The sequence below is a fragment of the Chiloscyllium punctatum genome, chromosome 5 (genome assembly GCF_047496795.1).
Source record: "Chiloscyllium punctatum isolate Juve2018m chromosome 5, sChiPun1.3, whole genome shotgun sequence".
Taxonomy (NCBI): Eukaryota; Metazoa; Chordata; class Chondrichthyes; order Orectolobiformes; family Hemiscylliidae; genus Chiloscyllium; species Chiloscyllium punctatum.
Window position 1 is genome coordinate 130,844,645 of NC_092743.1, and position 23,189 is coordinate 130,867,833.

At 41.7% G+C, this 23,189-nt stretch overlaps 1 protein-coding gene across 18 annotated transcripts in view; it reads right to left on the reverse strand.

Moving 5' to 3' along the window:
• LOC140477439 (uncharacterized) overlaps positions 1-23,189 on the reverse strand; it is a 520,360-nt gene that overhangs the window by 268,503 nt on the left and 228,668 nt on the right. For 16 of the 18 annotated variants that reach the window (XR_011960730.1, XR_011960729.1, XR_011960728.1 and 13 more), the window contains 2 exons: positions 20,672-20,851; positions 10,795-10,878 (listed from right to left, as the gene is read on the reverse strand). Coding sequence is in view for 14 of the 18 variants with exons in the window: in XM_072571355.1 (XP_072427456.1) it covers positions 10,795-10,878; positions 20,672-20,851 (264 nt within the window). In the remaining 4 variants the exon portion in view is untranslated. The remainder of the gene's footprint in view (positions 1-10,794; positions 10,879-20,671; positions 20,852-23,189) is intronic. The other 2 variants (XM_072571353.1, XM_072571348.1) reach the window with 2 other exon arrangements.

Below are 23,189 nucleotides of genomic sequence, written 5' to 3' on the forward strand. Positions count from 1 at the left end.
AGGCTAATATGGAAGGTAAATGCACATAGGGTTGGGGAAAACATATTAGCATGGACAAAGGATTCACCAGAAAAAAGGGAGCATGGACAATTGGGACATTATCAAGATAGTAGACCCTAATTATTTAAATGTTATCAGGATCAGTGCAGGACTTGAGCATTTACAACCTACACTCATGACTGAGATAAAGACACTGACAATAATGCATCCATTGCTGATGATACAAAGATGGATGGGAATGTACTCTGTGAAGAGGCCACAAAGGAGCTGCAAAGAGATGGTTACGTAGATGGAGAGATGAGAATATTCAACTCACTGATGCACAGTTTGGGTTCCGCCAGGGCCACTCAGCTCCTGACCTCATTACAACTTTTGTTCAAACATGGACAAAAGAGTTGAATTTCAGAGGTGAGGTGAGAGTGACAGTCCTTGACATCAAGGCCACATTCAACCAAGTGTAGCATTAAGGAACTCCAGCAAAACGAGAATCAATGGTTAACAGGGACAAATTCTCCACTGGTTGGAGTCATACCTGACACAAAGGAAGATGGTTGTGTTGTTCATCTCAGCTCCAGGATATCTCTGCAGCAGCTCCTCAATGTAATTTCTTAGGCCTATCATCTTCAGCTGCTTCACCAATGACCTTCCCTCTATCATTGGGCGGCATGGTGGCTCAGTGGTTAGCACTGCTGCCTCACAGCAGGAGGGACCTGGGTTTGATTCCAGCCTCGGGTGACTGTCTGTGTGGAGTTTGTACATTCTCCCCATGTCTGCGTGGGTTTCCTCCAGGTGCTCCGGTTTCTCCAACATTCCAAAGATGTGCCAGGGCAGGTGAATTGGCCGTGCTAAATTACCCATAGTGTTTAGGTGCATTAGTCAGGGGTAAATATAGGGTAGGGAAATGGGCCTAGGTCGGTTACTCTTCAGAGGATCATGTTGGGCCAAATGGCCTGTTTCCACACTGTAGGAAATCTAATCTAATAAGGTCCAAAGTAGGAATGTTCACTGATAATTGCACAATGTTCAACACGATTCATGACTCCTCAGATACGAAAGCAGTTCATGTTCAAATGTGATAAGATCTGGACAACATCCAGGCTTGGACTGACAAGTGGCAACGAACATTCGCATCACACAAATACCAGGCTTGATCATCTCCAATAAGAGACAATCTAACCACTGCCCTTAAACATTCAATGATGCTAACATCACCGAATTCCTTGATTATCAATATCCTGGGACTACCTTTGATCGGAAACTCAACTGGACTCATCAAATAAACACTGGCTTAATGAACGTGTCAGAGGTTAGGAATGCTGTGGCAAATAACTCAGCTCCTGACTCCGAAGCCTGTCCACCATCTATAAGTCACAAGTCAGGTGTGTGATGGAATACTTCTCACTTGCCTGGATGGGTGCAGCTCCCATAACATTCAAGAAGCTTGACACCATCCAGGACAAAACAGCCCAGGTCAAAGATACCATATCCACAAACATCCACACTCTCCACCACTGATGCTCAGTAGCAGCAATGCATACTGTCTACAAGATGTGCTATAGAAATTCATCAAAGATCCTTAAACAGCACCTTCCAAACCCATGAGCACTTCCATATAGAAGGACAATGGCAACAGTTACATGGGAACACTACCACCTGCAAATTCACCTTCAAGCCACTCACCATCCTGACTTGGAAATATATCACCGCTCCTTCACTGTCGCTGGGGCAAATTTCTGGAAATCCTTCTCTAAAGGCATTGTGGCCAACCTACAGCACATGGCCTGCAGCAGTTCAAAAAGGCAGCTCAACATCAAGGGCAACTAGGGATGGACAATAAATGCCGACCAGCCACCGAAACCCACATCCCTTGAGTGAATTTTCAAAAGCCTATTGTGTCTACTCTGGGCAACAATGATTTGAATACACCAATTCCTTTCTTCATCTCTTGGCCCATAGTCATGGAGGTTATGGAAATGTAAGTGAAGATCTAAATAGTGATTAAATAGTTTGAGAGTTTCTGGTTTAATCATTCTTTCACAGATTGAGGTCCAGATTCCACACACACTGAGAGAAAAAAAGAATTCTTAACCCTTCTCTTAACCTTCTATGTTATTTTTGACTCTGGTTATTGACACCTTGAACAGACAACTGCCTTCCTATCCACTTATCGATGGTCCTCATAATCTTAGACACCTCTTTACATGCTCCACTTAAGCTTGGCTTCTCTAAGGGAAAAAACCCAATTATCCGATCTTTCTTCACAGTTCACACCCTTCAGTATAGTCAGCGTCCTGGTAAATCCCCAATGTACCCTTGCATCATGTCATAGAGTGGTGACGAGGAATTGCTTGCAGTAATCCAGTTGAGACCTAACCAGCATTTTATAGTTGCAGCTTAGCCTCCCGCTCTTATATCCTGTGCCTTAGCTAATAAAGCCAAGCATCTCATATGCCTTCTTAACCTCTTTATCCATTTTCCCTGCTACCTCCAGGAATCTGTGGATTTTCATACCAAAGTTCCCCTGCTCTTCAGTACTTTACAAGATCATACTATTCATAGTGTAATTATTTGTCTTCCTAACCCTTCCCAAGTGCATTACTTCACTTGTTCGAATTTCATTTGTCAATGCTCTGCCCTGCTGACCAATCCATTGATAACCCCTTGAAGTTTATTGTTATCCTCTTCACTATTTACTACTCTGAAAATGGGTGTGTCTAGAACTGTCCCCTCCTTTGTTCAGCTTTCTAGGTACTGGCTATCAATTCTTCTGGATAAACTTTAAGAATTTTCTCCATCTCTGTCTTATATATTAAAATTATATCAGTTAATTTTTGAGTCCTTGACCTGAGTACTTGGAAGGTAACATACCATTCTTGCCCCTCAGTATTCTGTAAGTTTTAATCAGATTCCCCCCTCATCCTTCTAAACTCCATCAAGAGCAGACCCAGAGCCATAGCATCCCTACAGTGTGGAAGTAAGCCATATGGTCCAAGGAGCCCACACCAACCCTCTGACGATCATTCCACCCAGACCCACCTCTCTACTCAATCCTTTACCTGTAACCCTGCATTTCCCATGGCTAATCCAGCAAGCCTGTACATCCCTGATTACTATGGGCAATTTAACATGGCTAATCCACCTAACCTGCACATCTTTGGACTGTGGGAGAAAACCGAGCACTTGGAGGAAACCCATGCAGACAGGGGGAGAACATGCAAACTCCACACAGACAGTCTCCAGAGGGTTGAATCAAACTCATGTCCCTGGTGCAGGGAGGCAGCAATGCTAACCACTCAGCCACCGTGCAACCTTGAGTCCTCAACCATACTCATATGACAAACTCTTCAACCCTGAAATCATTCTTGTAAACGTCCTCTGGACCTGTCCATTGCCAACATATCCTTCCTTAGATACGGGACACAAACTTATTCACAATCCTGCAAATGCAATCTAACTAAAGCTTTATAAAGTCTCAGTAATACACCACCACTTCTTGCATTCTAGCCCTCTTGAAATGAATGCTAACATTGCATTTGCCTTTCCACTGCCAATGAAACCTTCATGTTAACCTTAAGAAAATCCTCAACTAGGATACTTACGTCCCTTTGTTCTTCAGGTTTCTGAAGCCTTTCCCCATTCAGAAAATATTGTGCACATCTATTCTTCCGACCAAAGTGTATAACCTCTCATTTCCCACAGTGTATTCCATCTGCCACTTCTTTGCCTACTTGCCTAGCCTGTCCAAGTCCTTCCACAGCCTCCCTGTTTCCTCAACACTACATGTTCCTCCACATATCTTTGTGTCATCTGCAAACTTAGCAACAATGCCCTCAGTTCCTTCAACCAGATTGTTAATGTATAATGTGAATAGTTATGGTCCCAACACAGACCTCTGTGGAACTCCACTTGTCACCAGCTGCCATCTTGAAAAAGACCCCGTCATACCGATTCGCTGCTTTCTGCCTGTTAACCAATCCTCTGTCCATGCCAGTACCTTGACACTAACACCATTCGACTCTTATCTGACTTAGCAGCTTCCTCTGCAGCACCTTGTCAAGAGCTTTCTGGGAATATGGGTTATATCCATTACCTCTCCTTTGTCTAATTTGCACATTATCTCATAAAAGAATTCTAACAGATTTGTCAGGCTTTACACTCCCCCCTCACCCCCACCCCTGACAAAGCTGTGCTGACACAGGCCATTTTACAGTGCACTTCTAAGTACTCTGCAATTTCATCCTTAATAATGGATTCTAAAGTCTTACCAATGAGGTCAGGCTAGCAAAACTATAATTTCCTGGTTTCCATTCCCTTCCTTCTAAAACATTGGTATTACATTGGCCATGTTCCAGTCCTCTGGGATCCTCCCTGGTCCAGTGATTGCTGAAAATCACCATCAATGCCTCCACAATCTCCTCAGCTATCTCTTTCAGAACTCTGGGCGTGGTCCATCCAGTCAGGGTGATTTATCCAGCTTCAGACTTTTTAGCTTCTGCAGCACCTTCACCTTTTTGATGGCCACTACACTTACCTCTGCTCCTGACTCTTTTGAAGTCTTGACATCCTGCTGGAGCCTTACGTTATGAAAACTGAGGCAAAGTACCCCTTTAATTTCTCCGCCATTTTTTGTTCCGCATTACTTGTCCAGCTAAGTTTTCTAGCAGTCCAATGTCCACTCTTGCTTCTCTCTTACCTTTTACATAGCTAACAGAATTACAATTTTATTCTCTGTCACTAGCTATCTTACATTTCTATTTTATTTTCTCCCCTCTTACTACTTTTTTAGTTGCCCTCTGCAGACATGACTGAACATGGCATGACTGCAGAGTTTGCTCCGATCCATTGGTTGTGGAATTATTTAGCTCTAGCTATCATGCGTTGCTTCTTCTGTTAGGCATGCAAGTATTACTAAAGTGCATCTTCACTAGGTGAATACTGGGTAAAAGGCTTTTGCCTGAAACGTCGATTTTGCTGCTCCTTGGATGCTGCCTGAACTGCTGTGCTCTTCCAGCACCATTAATCCAAAAACTAGGTGAACATTTCCAAGTATGCTCAATGCTGCTCCTGGTATGCATTGATTCTCAAGCTCCACTATGCACAAAAAGTCAGTATGAAAGTTAATAATTTAATCAAAGCACATAAAGCCCCTGATCCTCCTGTTTGCTGGTATCAAGTTAACAGAGAAAGGAAAGTTTTTGTACTTAATAAGAGCTATTGCTTATTATTAATAAGTGCATTCTAATTGCAAGTAAGCAGTTATGAAAAATCAATGATAACTCTATTAATTAATATGCTAAGCTTCTTTTAAAACATCTACATGCAGGCAGATACAAACAAAAAAATTTATGCGTGGAGGAACAGATGTATGGGAAGGTATTCAATTGGGGCGGGGAGGGGAGATTATACTGCTATTAGACAGGAGTTGTGGTGTATAAATTGAGAAAATTGTTCTATAGGAAATGCACAACAGAAATGTAGAGGCTGTTTAAGGAGCACTTATTACGAGTGTTGGATAGCTTTGTCTCACTGAGACAGGCAAGGAATGTTAAAGTGAAGGACCCTCGAATGGCAAGAGAAGAGGAGCTTCTCGTCAAGAGGAAGAAGGAAGCTTACGTAAGGTTGAGGAAGCAAGGATTTGGCACAGCTTTTGAGGATTACAGGATAGCTAGGAAAGAACTCAAATATGTACTGAGGAGAGCTAGGAGAGGGCACAGAAAAGCCTTGGTGGGAAGGATTAGGGAAAACTCAAAGGTGTTCAACACTTACATGAGGAATAAGAGAATGATTAGAGAGAGGGTAGGGCTGATCATGGATAGTGGAGGGAAGTTGTGTCTGGAATCTGAAGAGGTAAGGAGGCCCTAAAAATGCTTTTTGTTTCAGTATTCACTAGATACAGAGACCTTGTTGTTAGTGAGAACAATAGATAAGTCCCCAGGCCTGACCAGATATATCCAAGGTTACGACAGGAAGCAAAGAACGAGACTGCTGTGCCTCTGGTGATGATCTTTGCATCATCAATCTGCATGGGAGTAGTATCGGATGATTGGAGGGAGGTGGATGTTATTCCTATGTTCAAGAAAGGGAATTGGAAATCCATGGGAATTGCAGATCAGTCTGTCTTACGTCTGTGTTTCGCAAGGTAATGGAAAGGATTCTGAGAGATAGGATTTATGACTATTTGGAAAAACATAGTTTGATTAAAGATAGTCAGCATGGCTCTGTGAAGGTGAAAGTGAGGAGTGCAAATGCTGGAGATTACAGTCAAGAATGTGGTGCTGGAAAAGCACAGCAGGGCAGGCAGCATCTGAGGTGCAGGAAAACTGATGTTTCGGGCAAAGGTCCTTCATCAGCCCTTTGTGAAGGGCAGGTAATGCCTCACAAGCCTCATTGAGGTCTTTGAGGATGTGAAGAGACAAGCTAACGAAGGTCGATCAATGGATCTGGTGTATAGATTTCAGAAAGGCACTTGATAAAGTTCTCCACTGTAGGCTCATTCAGAAAATCAGGAGGATGGGATACAGGGAAATTTGGCTGAATGGATACTGAATTGGCTGGCGGAAAGACAGCGAGGTGTAGTGGATGGAAAGTATTCCGCATGAAGGTCGGTGACCAATGGTGTCCCGCAGGAATCTGTTCTTGGGCCACTGCTCTTTGTAGTTTTTATAAATGACTTAGATGAAGAAGTCGAAGGGTGGGTTAGTAAGTTTGCCGATGATACAAAGGTTGGTGGTGTTGTAGACAGTGCCGAAGACTGTTGCAGGCTACAACAAGACATTGACAGGATGCAGAGCTGGGCTGAGAAGTGGCAGATGGAGTTCAACCTGCATAAATGCGAAGTGCTTCATTTTGGAAGGTCAAATTTGAATGCTGAATATAGGGTTAAAGATAGGATTCTTGGCAGTGTGGAGGAACAGTGGGATCTTGGGGTTCACGTACACAGATTGCTGAAAGTTGACACCCAATATGATAGGGTTGTTACGAAGGTATATGGTGTTTTGGCTTTCATTAACAGGGGGATTGAGTTTAAGAGCCACGAGAGTTTGCTGCAGCTCTATAAAACCCTGGTTAGACCACACTTGGAATATTGTGTCCAGTTCTAGTCATCTCAATATAGGAAGGATGTAGTTGTTTTAAACAGGGTGCAGAGGAGATTTACCAGAATGCTGCCTGGACTGGAGGGCATGTCTTATGAACAGTGGTTGATCAGACTGGAGAGGAGGAAGAGAGGTGACTTGATAGAGGTGTACGAGGTAGAGACATAGAGTAGAGAGCCAGAGACTTGTTCCCAGGGCAGAAATGGCTGTCACAAGGAGTTATAATTTTAAGGTGATTGGAGGAAGGTAAAGGAGAGATGTCAGAGGTAGGTTCTTTACATACAGAGTGGTGGGTGCATGGAATACACTGTCAGTGGTAGTGGTAGAGTCAGAGACATTAGGGACATTTAAGCTGTGCTAGACAAGCACATGGACAGCAGTAAATTGAGGGGTGTGAAGGTTAAGTTGACCTTAGATTAAAATAAATGCTTGGCACAGATCGTGGGCTGAAGGGCCTGTACTGCACTGTACTGTTCTATGCTCTATGTTCTGTATAAATTTGGAAAACACAGTTCAATAGCATCAGTCCACAAGGTTCATTGAGATGTTCCTACTATTTTGTCAGATCTTTCTGTTCTTCAATCTCCATTTAGTTTTTTCATTACTTCACAGGAGGTGCATGATGACTGGTACATTAACAACAAGGCCTCTTAGTTACTGGTTAAAGGCAACAGCTTACAGCAATTGATGGAAGAAAATAAGTCTAAATATGATAACTCCGCGTCGAACTATCCCAGTGTTTCTATGTTAGCTAATCAAAGCAATGGAGACTGGCTTTGAGAACTGTTTACCTCTCCTACTATCTCCTGCTTGTTGTCTCTTTCATCGTGCAGTACTCTTACCACCTGGCACACCTGCTCCTCCTTATTCTTTTTCCTATATTGATACCTTTTCGGCACGTGTATGTGATATAACGGTTCTTCTTCCTATGATCAACAATAGCTACTTTACTAACTCTAACTACTTTGTATGAACCACTGAACTTCTCTTTCAAAGGTTCACCATGCAAAGGTAACAATATAAATACTTCATCTTGCACGTGAAATATTCTAGATGCTGAATGTTTGTCCATTCATTTTCACTTCTGAGATCTTAAAATATTTGTGTGTTACTCTGCATGGTTTCTGTGACACTTTCTAGAAACATTGACATGTAATCTAGCTTGGAGAATTTATCTTGTTTCAAGAACTTGCCCTCATCAATTTTAAAGGACCTCTGATCTCATAACTATAAATCAATTCAGATGGACTAAACATAGTAGATTTATTTGAAGAACCACTGATAGCAAATGGTGAAAAAAATCTATTCCTTTTTCCCAATCCTGAGAATATTTATGATCTTATGCCTTGATCATGGTTTTGAGAATCTGATGGTATTTCTCCAAAGCACCCTATATTTGCAGCTAATAACAGTTGATTTTCATTGTTTTATATCCAGACTACGAATGATTTTGCAGAAAACATCAGACATAAAGTTAGAACCTTGATTCTTGTATCTCAATTGGTAGTCCATAACAAGTAAACAAAACTTGAATTAACTTTTCCACTACTACATTAAAAATAGATAGCCCTTAACAAAATAGTTTTTGGAAATCCAATTATCAGATTCATAATGGCAAAGATACATTAATATTCTATTTTCACTTTGGTAATGTTCCTACATAATTTATAAACATGAATAAACGGTTCTTCAAAATCTTGCATGGATATCAATGGTTCTGGTTTAATTAAATGTTGAGATTTTCCTACTACCTGATATTTATGACACATTTTACAGAACTGCACTAAGTCTTAATGATATCTTGACCAAATAAAATAACTATTCAGCGACGCTTACATTTCCAAATTCCTATATATTCTACCATTGGAATTTCATGCACTAACCATAATATCTCACTATTATATCTGGGCAGTACCGCTATTTGATTGTTAATTTTCCATTCTTTGTCCAAAGATCTGTGAGGATATCTCCACTTCCTTGTCAGAACTCCAGTTTAATGCAATATCACTCCTGAACTCCTTCAGCCTCAGCTTCAGTGTGAGCTGTCTTATTTAACTCTGCATCTGTTTCCTGAGCCTTGATTGACGTGCCAAATATGTCTATTAATCTCAGCACAAAAATCTTAGAATTAACTGTATACATAGGTCAATACTGATGTGATAAATGTAAATCACTTCCAAGCAGCCTCTCTTGACCAGAAAATGAAGATTTATTACTTTGGGTTGCAGACCATATTAGGAAATTTAAAGAATATTTTCTTACTTTTAATTTCTCTCTCTTAATCCTTAAAAATGGCAGGAATCGCAGATAGATAGAATGGTGAAGGTGGCATTTGGTACACTTGACCTCATTGGTCAGGACATTACGTAATGGAGTTGGGATATCATATTGTGACTGTGCACGACATTAGGGAGGCCGCTTTTAGAATACTGCATACAATTCTGGTCATCCTTCCATAGGAAAAATGTTGTTAAACTTGAGAGGGTGCAGAAAAGATTTATAAGAATGTTACTGGGAGAGGAGAGCTTGAGCTATAGGGAGAAGCTGAATAGTCTAGGGTTATTTTCCCCAGTAATGTCAGAGGCTGAGGGGTGACCTTATAGAGGTTTGTAAAATCATGAGGGCATGGATAGGATGAATAGCCAAAGTCTTTTTTTCGAGGGTATAGGTTAAGGTGAGAGGAGAAAGATTTAAAAAGGGCATAGGTGTTGGGGGGTAATTCTTTTATGCAGAGGGTAGTGTGTGTATGGAACAAGCTGCCACAGGAAGTGGTGGAGGCAGGTACAATTACAACATTTAAAAGGCATCTGGATGGGTAAATGAATAGTAAAGGTTTAAGAGGGATTATGGGCCAAATGCTGGCAAAGGGGCTAGTACAGATTGGGATATCTGATCAGTGCAGATGAATTAGACTGAAGGGTCTGTTTCTGTGCTGTATGACTCGATGATTCAATAATCCAGTCCTTCTTCTCAATCTACATATATCTTTGTTTGCCTGGTTGATAATGAATTCACTCATTTTAATTTAACTTCCTCATCAGTTCAAATTTCCCCAATTCACAATTTTCTGATTGCCCTATGTTTCTTCAACTTCCCAGAGATGGAAGTTGAAGAAACGGTGGCACAGTGGTTAGCACTGCTGCCTCACAGCGCCTGAGATCCAGGTTCATTTCCCGCCTCAGGCGACTGACTGTGTGGAGTTTGCATGTTCTCCCCGTGTCTGCATGGGTTTGCTCCGGTTTCCTCCCACAGTCCAAAGGTGTGCAGGTCAGGTGAATTGGCCATGCTAAATTGCCCATAGTGTTAGGTAAGGGGTAAATGTAGGGGCATGGGTGGGTTGCGCTTCGGCAGGTCGGTGTGGACTTGTTGGGCCGAAGGGCCTGTTTCCACGCTGTAATGTAATCTAATTGCCAGATCCTATTGCTCCTTTTGCCTTTGCTGACCTTTATCAGTTTGTAGCTCCAGAAAGTCAATGAGTAAAAATTATTAAAAACTAAATATACACAAACAAGTCTACTGAACAACATCCGCCATCTGATGACCTGCTCTAACGAAATCTGGGCTATCATAAAATTGATTGATAATATGTCCTTATTCTATCCAGATGGGCAACACAAAAGATACTCAATTATGTAAACTGATGCATGAAAAACACTAAGTCATGAGAAAAGATTCTGAAGTTTATTTATAACATAATTACCTCCTCATAGCAGGCCGAGTATTGAGTTTGAGCCTCCACTAACTGTTTTTGCAAAGCACACAATTTGTTTTCCTTCTGATGAATCTATAAAGCATAAAGAAATATAATTTACATGCACAATTTTTCCTTAGTGTTTTTTACCATCTTAATGTATAAAAATCTGGCCCACCTATACCTAGTAAAGTGCTGCAATTTTTATACATATATTGAAAATAATTCAGTGCTGAACAATGGACTGCATTTTTGGTTTCCAATGTTTCAACACAAGATATACATAAAAATGCGCAAATTCCATGTTTCTATTCACAATGATGAAATGTCTGATGTAGTGACTAATAACCCACTCTATATGCTGAAAGTTTACCTATGGTTTCACTCACAACTGTCGAAATGCAATTTTTCAGAATGTGACTCAGATGGTGTAAATTAGATATTAGTTTCTATCAGCGCACAGGGTGAATGAACCGTTCAGAAGATCCTGCAGTAACTGCACCTTTAACAGCATGAAAGGCTTTTATTTCTCCATTTTCTAAACACAGAAAAATGTATCCCTACAATTCAGAATATTGAATGTCTTATAGAAAGTGAAAGGTCATTTGTAACTGTCCACAGGATTGATGGAGTTAAGATAGCTCTTTGACCTTCACCCTGCACTCATGAAGTACAGTCTCAGATGACAGAGCATCATGCAAGTTTTTGGAGACTGTCCTTTTCATTCCATATCACATTGTAGCTATGTTCTGATATGTGCTCATAATTGTACATCAAGAATTAATTATATCAAGTCTTCTCTCATTAAATGGCAAATGGTCTTCTAGCACTGCTGAGGCTGTAATTTGCATAAATTCAAACATGTCATCTTATTTACTATTTTTGATCTGATCCTGTGGAATAATTTCCTTCGAGGCCGTGATAAACATCAAGGTCATCTACTGAATATGTATAAATTAAACTGAAGAATATAATCTGTACTAGAAACTAATTTCACAACCTTGGTAATCAAAACATAGTTCTCTTGTAAACATCTAAAAATTTTTATATAATAAATATGAAATCCTAATATATTGAAAACAGCAAATGACAACAAAGAAACATTTACATGTGAGTTTTTGATATTAGTGAATTATTATATGTGTTAATAAACAATTTCCCAAACAGAATTTATGTTCCTTACATGGAATATAGTGGTATGAAAGTAATATATCTAAAGAATTCACTATTTTTTCTCTTTTTTGATAAAAAAAACATAAAACACAAAATGAAAACACATTTTGTCTTCAATAAACTTAAATGACAGAAGTGAGGGGTGAGTCCTCCTTTCTATTTTATAGAATCCAAAACCTTTTCCAAAATGAAAATTGTAAACTTCTATTGCATTTAAAGCAGGGACAATATTCAGGAGAGATTGTATATCAAATATATTTTAAAATCCGCAAAAGAAATGCTTACAAATTAGCATAAGAATTTGTGATTGCAAATACATCACAAGATTTAACAATGCCACTTTTATACCAAAAAACTATGGTGAAAATGTTCACAACAGACAGACTCTGAATCACATGCAATTTTACTGTAAAACCAATATCAACCTTACTTTTATGCACGATAGAGCAGGCTCGAGGGGCCTAATGGCCTACTCCTGCTCCTATTTTCTACATTCTTCTGTTTCTATGAATATAAGAGTGAGAGTGGAAATGGTAGCTGACCAACAAGTGCTTTAATTAGATGGTTGCTTTATTTAAGGCTAAGGTTAGGATTTTCCTAGCATTGGACAATGCTAGTGTCAGGGCCAAATGCAGATGCCAAGTCCACAAATAGTAACCAACAGTACTCGGCAATGTCCAATTAAGATTCTGCTGCCAGGCTTACCCTAAGTTGAAAACAGCAGCCTAGCTCTCTCACGAGCAACACAGAGGACTGGCAAATCTACAGAGGTGACTTCTTTTGAGGTTGTAAGGAGAATGAGATAGTGCCTCCATTATAAGATGAAGGAAGAAATAAATTCATTCCTATGCTGGCGCCAGTCAGGTACATCCCAACAATTAGAGAGGAATCTGTCTAGCAGTGTCTACAGGGCCAAGGCACAATTGGTGGTAGCAGAGTTACCCTCATTGAGGCGTAGAACCTTGGGTTCAAAGGCCTTTTATCCTCAGGAGACTGCCTTCAAATTTGCCATATATTGAAGGAATAGCCAGTAGTCACTCCTCTGCCAACAAATTACCACAAGCCTGGAAAAATGGGCAATTGTTCCTTTAATAATGGAAATTAAGGAAAAATTACCTGACAACCAGAATGATTGGCAAGCCCTCACAGGATGGCCCCACAGAATTATAGCTCCCCCAAGACTGCCACCGAGTGCCAGTAATTCCTTGGTCTAATTGATCCATTGATTAAAAAAAATCCTATGGACAGCACGGTGCTTCTTTGTTTGAGCTGAGATATCACATTTTGTTATAAAACCTTACGTTATATTGAGAAGGTGACTTAAAAGAAGTTCTGGGCTTAACACATGAATGAACAGAAACTTGCAATCCATTCTAAAAGATGAAAGACTTAACAATCCAGGTGTATTCAATATATCATTTTAGTTGCATGGCACTGTGATCTTTTGCTATAAACTCTGTGTCTTAGACTCCACAGCCGCCTGATGAAGGAGCAGTGCTTCCAAATAAACCTGTTGGACTATAATCTGGTGTTGTGTGATTCTTAACTTTGTCTACCCCAGTCCAACACCACCTCTATCACATCATGGGTCCCATCGACACCACTAACTACCAGCTCACAGTGGAGAGGATCTCCAAGAAGATTGTGCATATCGACACAGACATCAGGTTTCTGCAGAAATGTAAGAAAGCAGGAAAGGTCCCAAAAGGATTACGGACCATGAACTCATTCAAGTTGACCTACAACACAGACTACCCTGAGGGACTTTGCCACTGCACCTCTCACAAACCCCTCAATCATCTCGTGCACCAGCTCTACAGCAGGCGCCATAACCTTGAAATCAACATCCAGCAGTAGTTATGCAACACTGCCAAGCAGACAAAGGCAACAGAACTACACCACATACATGTACACCAAGGACAAGAAACTGGAGAAACTTAGCATTACCACCAGCCAAGCCTTCCCTGGTGCCACAGTTGAAAACGTTATCACGACGGGGAAATTGATTGTCAACTATCTGGACCACACCCTTCAACCAGCAGAGAATGAAGTTCTCAGCTGAGGGCTCAATTTCTGCCCCACTGCCAAAATGAACTCCACTGGTCTTGCAGCTGACACGGAGGAATTCATCAGACGAATGAGGCTCCGGGAATTCTTGCAAGATGTCAGCAGCGAACCAACCGACAAACCAGAATAGTCATCAGAGAGATCTGTGAATGAGCGACCAAAGAAGCAATCAATTTGGCCCTTCACAATGTATGCTCAAACTGTCAGGAAATGTGCGAATGCCAGATTCACCAGCCACATCAATAAGGTAGAGCAAAACATCACCCAACCACAACACAGTGCCATCCAGGCTCTCAAAACCAATCGCAACATTGTCATTAAACCAGCAGATAAAAGAGGAGTCTTTGTCATTCAGAATAAAACGGAGTACTGCAAGGAAGTGTACCAACAACTGAATAACCAGGATCTATACAGGCAACTACCAGCCGATCCGACGAAAGAACACACCAGTGAACGAAACACATTGATCGAGACTTTTGATCCAGTCCTTTTGGGTTCCCTACGTGCTCTTATCCCATGTACTGCTTGCGTAGGGGACATCTACTGCCTTCTGAAGATACACAAAGCCAACACACCTAAATGTCCCGTCGTATCAGACAATGGGACCTGTGTGAGAACCTCTCTGGCTATGTCGAGGGCATCTTGAAGCCCATTGTACAGGGGACCTCTAACACTTGTCATTACAGATGTCCTCCAAAAAACTCAGCACTCACGGACCAGTCAAACATTCTCGTCACAATGGCTGTTTCAGCTCTCTACACCAGCATTCTCCATGATGACAACATCGCTGCAAAAGCCTCAGTACTCAATACCAACAACTGCCAATCTCTGAGCACCGTCTTACAACTCATCCACTTTATCCTCGACCACAATATTTTCACCTTTGACAACCAGTTCTTCATTCAGACACACGCAACAACCATGGGGACCAAATTTGCAATCCAATATGCCAACATTTTCATGCACTAGTTCAAACAAGACTTCTTTGCTGCACAGGATCTCCAATCAATACTATACATCAGATGTATTGACAACATTTTCTTCCTCTGGACCCATGGCGAGGAGTCACTGAAACAATTGCACCGTGACATCAGTGAGTTTCATCACACCATCAGACTTACTATGGATTACTTCTTATCATCTGCCTCATTCTTGGACACATGCATCTCCATCAAGGATGGGCACCTCAGTATCTTACTCTCCGCAAACTCATGGATAATCTCACAGTGCTACAGTTTTCTAGCTGCCACCCTAAATATATTAAAACAGCCATCCCCTACGGACAAGCCCTGAGCATACACAGGATCTGTTCAGATGAGGAGGAACATGACAAACACCTGAAGGTGCTCAAGGATGCCCTCATAAGAACAGGATACAATGCTCAACTCATCAACTGCCAGGTCCAACGTGCCACAGCAAGAAACCGTAATGATCTCCTCAGGAAATAGACATAGAATGCAACCGATAGGGTTGTCTCCTTTTCCAGCACTTCCCGGGAGCCAAAAAACTACACCACATTTTTTGCAGCCTGCAACACATTAACGATGAGGATGAGCGTCTCGCCAAGACCTTCCCTAAGCCTCCACTTCTCAGCTTTAAACAACCACCAAACCTTAAACAGATGAATGTTTGCAGCAAACTGTCCAGCCTTCAGGATGACATCGACCACAACACTGTACAACACTGTCATGGCATCCACTGCAAGACATGTCAAATTATCAACACAGATACCACCATTACACATTGGGACACCACCCACCATGGATGTGGCAGGTGCTCATGTGGCTCGACCAACATGGTCTAAGTCAAACTCTGCAGGCAAGGATGCCCTGAGGCATGGTACATTAGCAAGACCAAGCAGACGCTACGACAAAGGATGAATGGGCACCGCACAACATTCAATAGACAGGGATGTTCTGTCCCAGTCAGGGAGCACTTCAGCGGTCAGGGACATTCGGCCTCGGATCTTCAGGTGACTGTCCTCCAAAACAGACTTTGGAATAGGCAACAATGCAAGGTGGCCGAGCAGAGGTTGGTAGCTTTGATCAGGATTTTGGATTCATGTCACAAGACAGGTGACCCCACAATACTATACACTCTCTCTCTCTCTCTGCCTCTCTGTCTCTGTTTCTCTCTCTCTCTCTCTCTCTGTCTTTTCCCACCGCAGTCCTACACCAGCTCTTCTACATCATTACAATTAATTAGACACAGCTTTATTTCAATTAACACTCTTTTAATGAGATGCTCTGCAGAGAACATGAGATTATTGAAATTACGTTGGTCATATGGTATACATCGGCCAACTCAAAAGATTCTCAGTTTCATATATATCATTGGCTAGGGTTGACGTTTCAAGCATAAACTCTTCATCAGGAATCAAGAAATTATGCTCGAAATGTTGACTCTTCTGCTCCTCCTGCTGTTAGACCAGCTGTGCTTCTCCAGCACCACTCTTCAACTCAAATCCCTACTGCACCCTTTCCAATGCTTCCACATCCTTTCCATAGACTGTAGGGATTGTAGAGACTGTAGGGAAATAGATGGTGACATCTTGCAAAATTTCCAGATTACAGAGGAGGAAGTGCTGGATGTCTTGAAACGGGTAAAGGTGGATAAATCCCCAGGACCTGATCAGGTGTACCCAAGAACTCTGCGGGAAGCCAAAGAAGTGATTGCTGGGCCCCTTGCTGAGATATTTGTATCATCGATAGTCACAGGTGAAGTGCGGAAGACCGGAGGTTGGCAAACGTGGTGCCACTGTTTAAGAAGGGTGGTAAGGACAAGCCAGGGAACTATAGACCAGTGAGCCTGACCTTGGTGGTGGGCAAGTTGTTGGAGAGAATCCTGAGGGACAGGATGTACATGTATTTGGAAAGGCAAGGACTGATTAGAGATAGTCAACATGGCTTTGCGCGTGGGAAATCATGTCTCACAAACTTGATTGAGTTTTTTGAAGAAGTAACAAAGAGGATTGATGAGGACAGAGTGGTAGATGTGATCTACATGGACTTCAGTAAGGCGTTCGACAAGGTTCCCCATGGGAGACTGATTAGCAAGGTTAGATCTCATAGAATATAGGGAGAACTAGCCATTTGGATACAGAACTGGCTCAAAGGTAGAAGACAGAGGGTGGTGGTGGAGGGTTGTTTTTCAGACTGGAGGCCTGTGACCAGTGGAGTGCCACAAGGATCGGTGCTGGGCCCTCTATTTTTTATCATTTACATAAATGATTTGGATGCAAGCATAAGAGGTACAGTTAGTAAGTTTGCAGATGACACCAGATGTAGTGGACAGCGAAGAGAGTTACCACAGATTACCAACAGGATCTTGACCAGATGGGCCAATGGGCTGAGAAGTGGCAAATGGAGTTTAATTCAGATAAATTTGAGGTGCTGCATTTTGGGAAAGCAAATATTAGCAGGACTTATACACTTAATGGTAAGGTCCTTGGGAGTTTTGCTGAACAAAGACACCTTGGAGTGCAGGTTCATAGCTCCTTGAAAGTGGAGTCACAGGTAGATAGGATCGTGAAGATGGCATTTGGTATGCTTTCTTTTATTGGTCAGAATATTGAGTATAGGAGTTGGGAGGTCATGTTGCAGCTGTACAGGATATTGGTTAAGCCACTGTTGGAATACTGTGTACAATTCTGGTCTCCTTCCTATCGGAAAGATGTTGTGAAACTTGAAAGGGTTCAGAAAAGATTTACAAGGATGTTCCCAGGGTTGGGGAATTTATGCTATGGGGAGAGGCTGAACAGGCTGGGGCTATTTTCCCTGGAGCGTCAGAGGCTGAGGGGTGACCTTATAGAGGTTTACAAAATTATGAGGGGCATGGATAGGGTAAATATGCAAGGTCTTTTCCCTGGGGTCGGGGAGTCCAGAACTTGAGGACATAGGTTTAAGGTGAGAGGGGAAAGATATAAAAGAGACCTAAGGGGCAACGTTTTCACACAGAAGTTGGTACAGGTATGGAATGATCTGCCAGAGGAAGTGGTGGAGGCTGGTACAATTGCAACATTTAAGAGGTATTTGGATGGGTATATGAATAGGAAGGGTTTGAAGGGATATGGGCCTGGTGCTGGCAGGTGGGACTAGATTGGGTTGGGATATCTGGTCGGCATGGACGGGTTGGACCAAAGGGTCTGTTTCCATGCTGTACACCTCTACGACTCTATGACTCTATAATGCAGTGACCCAAAATGTATGTAATACAGTCGCACCAGAGCTGTGTACAACTACAACATGGCTCATGGCTCCGAAACTCAATCCCTCTACCAATAAAAGCTAACACACTGTATGCCTTCTGGATAACCCCATCAACCTGGGAGGCAATTTTCAGAGATCTATGCACATGAACATCAAGATGTCTCTGCTCATCCACACGACCAAGAATCTTACCATTAGCCCAGTACTCTGTATTCCTGTTACTCTTTCCAAAGTGAATTACCTCATACGTTTCTGCATTAAACTCCATTTGCCACCACTCAGTCCAGTTCTGCAGCTTACTGATGTTATTTACTTATTTACTTACTTACTTACAGTTCTGTAACCTGAACCATCCTTCCGCACTGTCCACAACTCCACTGACTTTAATGTCATCCACAAATTTATGAAGCCATCCTTCTATACCTGCATCCAGGTTGTTTATAAAAATGACAAACAGCAATTGCCCCAAAACAGATCCTTGTTGTACATCACTCGTAACTGAACTCCAAGATGAACATTTCCCATCAACCACCACCCTCTGTCTTCTTACAACTAGCCAATTTCTGATCCAAACTGCTAAATCACCCTCAATCCCATACCTCCATATTTTCTAAAATAGCTTACCATGGGGAACCTTATCAAATGCTTTACTGAAATCCAAATACCATCAACCGCTTGCTCACCTTCTCCAAGAACTCAATAAGGTTTGTGAGGCACGACCTACCTTTCACAAAACCATGTTGACTATCCCTAACCAAGTTATTCCTTTCTAGGTGATTATAAGCCCTATATCTTATAATCCTTTCCAACACTTTATCAACAACTGAAGGAAGGGTCACTGGTCCACCAGGGTTGTCTCTATTGAACAAGGGGACAACATCTGCCATCCACCAGTCTTCTGGTACCAGTGGTTCAGTGGTTAGCACTGCTACTTTACAGAGCCAGGGACCTGGGTTTGATTCCAACCTTGGGCGACTGTATGTATGGAGTTTGTACATTCTCACCGTGTCAGTGTGGGTTTCGTCCGGGTGCTCTGGTTTCGTCCCACAATCCAAAGATGTGCAGAATAGGTGAACTGGCCATGCTAAATTGCTCATAGTATTCAAGGGTGTGTAGGTTAGGTGCTTTAGTCAGGGGTAAATATTGAGTCGGGGAATCGGTCTGGGTGGATTACTGTTCAGAGGGCCAGTGTGGACTTGTTGGGCTGAAGGGCCTGTTTCCACACTGTAGGGATTTTAATTGTAAATTATAATTCTAATAACGACAAAGATCAAAGCCAAAGGCTCTGCCATCTCCTTCCTAGCTTCCCATTCCAAACTGTCCTTGAGTAGGAGGTTGTAAGCTGCCTTTGTAAAACACTGCAGTTTTTGCACTTCACCCATGCTGGTAAAAAGCAAATTCCAGAATTTGACCTGTGACATCGACGGACTGGGAATGTATTTCCAAATTATAAAAGTTTGTGACTTGGAGAGGATCTTGCAGGTGGAGAGGACCATGCATGCACCAGAAGCATATGCACTTTTAGGCATCGCATATTTGAAATGTGCTGTCACAGGAGTCTTGACAATTTGCTGCAGCAAAACATGCATGTATTACACACTGCTGCTACAAGGTGCCAATGGTGACGGGAATAAACACTTAAAGTGATGGTTGGTGTAAAGACATTATAGCTTTCAGCAGTGTATTTTGTCCTAGTTTTTTTATGAAGAGAGGTTGAGACAGAGATGACAAGTCCGTACCAAGCCAATAAGGTTAACAGCTTGTGAGGCCTTGGGTTTTTTTTAAAAGCTGGAACAATAGAAGCAGCATGAAGGGATGCGGTAAAGCTCCCGCAGAACCAGGAATTTAGTTTAACTTTCAGTAGTTAGTGCAGTCTTGAAGCTGTTATCCCACTCTCTGTTACATCTAAAAGGTTGGGTTCTCTTCCTGTTGTGAAAATCGCATGTGAGGCAATCTGTTTTATTGAATTTGCCTTTGCCAAGAGTGTGTTTAGCAATGTTACTATACTGGAACAGTTACTGTTTAGGAGGTAAATAATCTATTATTCAGTTAAGTTTTCCAATAGAGGTAAATTACTCCAATTGTTCTTTCTTCTATTTGTATTTAAACTATAGGGTAAGAATAAAATGTGTTTTGCTTCAAGCCTGGTAGTGTGACCAATCGAATTGCAATTGGAACACAATCTTACATTTACCTTCTTAAAATGCTTTGCGGGGGTTTGGTGTGGTCCAAACAGTTGGATTAGGTGCCAATCAAGCAAGACGTTTTGGCCTGAAGGTCATTGAGCTTCTTAAGGGTTGCTGGAACCATACTCATTCAGGAAATCAGGGAATATTCCCCATTATATTCAGAAACAGATCATCCTGGAAATGTTTCAAAAATCAGAATCCCTGTCTTCATATGGAAATGCAATCCTCCTGTATAATAACCATAAGTACCTTATTACCAGCTGCCTTCTTAGTATCCTTGAGAGTTTCATTCGCCTTGGTTAAGTACTCATGCTGTTTGACAATCTGCTTTTCCAAATTTTGAGCAAGATCAGTCTTTTCCATCAGTTTTATTTTCAACATATTTATTTCCAAACTCAGAGTGTTGACCTGTTCTTCACTTTCGTTTGCCTAAGAAAAAAAAAATTCTTAATTTGTTTTCTGTAGGCTACTATTTAACATTAGTTATAGTTAATGTACAAATGAAGCAATACTCCGCTAAGTACTAATAGGTAACAGTTGTAATTTGAAGGATAAGTCTTTCCAAGAGCCCTCTATTTGCAAGAGATTTCCACTTGCTAAATCCCTAATTACCTTCTTTTAAGTACAGAAAATATCTGAGCAATGTTTCATCCTGAGATTGAAACATTTAGCCCCTTAACAAAATGGAAAACTGGTACATACAGTCATAAATACAACGCATCATCTTGTAACACAAATGCCAAATAAGAAAAATGTGAATTCTTCACCTGGTTTTTTAAAAATGATAATACTAGTAACTAATTTGTATCCTTATAAAAACAAATAAAGTTTGCATTAAAAGGTATTAAGCAAGTTTTTAATCACAATTTCATCAGTAAGGTGGTTCAAGCATCACCTATAAAAGTAATTAAGCAAAATATCAGATCCAAAGAAGAGACATATAAAATTTCAGGGAAAACCAGCAAGTCTGAGGATTGGGAGCATTTTCGAATTCAGCAAAAGAGGACAAAAAGTTTGATTCAGAGGGGCATAATAGACAACAATAGTAAAATTGTAAGTAACATTAAAAACTGATACAATGGTATCTATAAATATATGAAGATTAAAATATTAGTAAAGACAAATGTAAGTTCTTACAGTCAGAAGCCAAAATATTATTAAGGGAACAAACAAGTGGCAGAAGAATTGAACATGTACTTTGGTCTGTCTTCAGAAGAACCTCCCAAAAATATTAGGGAATCAAGAGTCTGATGAGAGGATGAGACTGAAGGAAATCAGTCTTCATAAGAAAATAATACGAGAGAAATGAATGTTGTGAAAGGCTGCCAAATCGCCTAGGTCTGAGGTGAGCTGCTGGGATGGATTGAGGATTGGCTGTCTAACAGAAGGCAGAGATTAGATTACTTACAGTGTGGAAACAGGCCCTTCGGCCCAACAAATCCACACCGCCCCGCCGAAGCGTAACCCACCCATACCCCTACATCTACATTTTACCCCTTACCTAACACTATGGGCAATTTAGCATGGCCAATTCACCTGGCCTGCACATCTTTGGACTGTGGGAGGAAACCGGAGCACCCAGAGGAAACCCACGCAGACACGGGGAGAACGTGCAAACTCCACACAGTCAGTCGCCTGAGGCCTGAGGCAGAGAGTTGGGATAAAAGGTTCTTTTTCAGAATGGCAGCCGGTGACGAGCGGTGTCCCGCAGGGTTCGGTGCTGGGGCCACAGCTGTTCGCATTATATATTAATGATTTGGATGAGGGAACCGGGGGCATTCTAGCGAAGTTTGCCGATGATACGAAGTTAGGTGGACAGGCAGGTAGTACTGAGGAAGTGGGGAGGCTACAGAAGGATCTAGACAGGGTGGGAGAGTGGTCCAGGAAATGGCTGATGGAATTTAACGTGAGCAAGTGCGAGGTCTTGCACTTTGGCAAAAAGAATAAAAGCATAGACTACTTTCTAAATGGTGAGAAAATTAATAAAGCCAAAGCACAAAGGGATCTGGGAGTGCTAGTCGAGGATTCTCTAAAGGTAAACATGCAGGTTGAGTCCGTGATTAAGAAAGCGAATGCAATGTTGTCTCTTATCTCAAGAGGGTTGGAATATAAAAGCAGAGATGTACTACTAAGACTTTATAAAGCTCTGGTTAGGCCCCATTTGGAGTACTGTGTCCAGTTTTGGTCCCCACACCTCAGGAAGGACATACTGGCACTGGAACGTGTCCAGCGGAGATTCACACGGATGATCCCTGGAATGACAGGTCTAGCATATGAGGAACGGCTGAGGATACTGGGATTGTATTCGTTGGAGTTTAGAAGATTAAGGGGAGACTTAATAGAGACGTACAAAATAATACATGGCTTGGAAAAGGTGGATGCTAGGAAATTGTTTCCGTTAGACGAGGAGACTAGGACCCGTGGACACAGCCTTAGAATTAGAGGGGGTCATTTCAGAACAGAAATGCGGAGACATTTCTTCAGCCAGAGAGTGGTGGGCCTGTGGAATTCATTGCCACGGAGTGCAGTGGAAGCCGGGATGCTAAATGTCTTCAAGGCCGAGATTGATAGATTCTTGTTGTCTAGAGGAATTAAGGGCTACGGGGAGAACGCTGGTAAGTGGAGCTGAAATGCGCATCAGCCATGATTGAATGGCGGAGTGGACTCGATGGGCTGAATGGCCTTACTTCCACTCCTATGTCTTATGGTCTTATGGTCTTATAATCTACATCCCAGGATAGTAAAGGAATTGGCCTTGGAAATATTA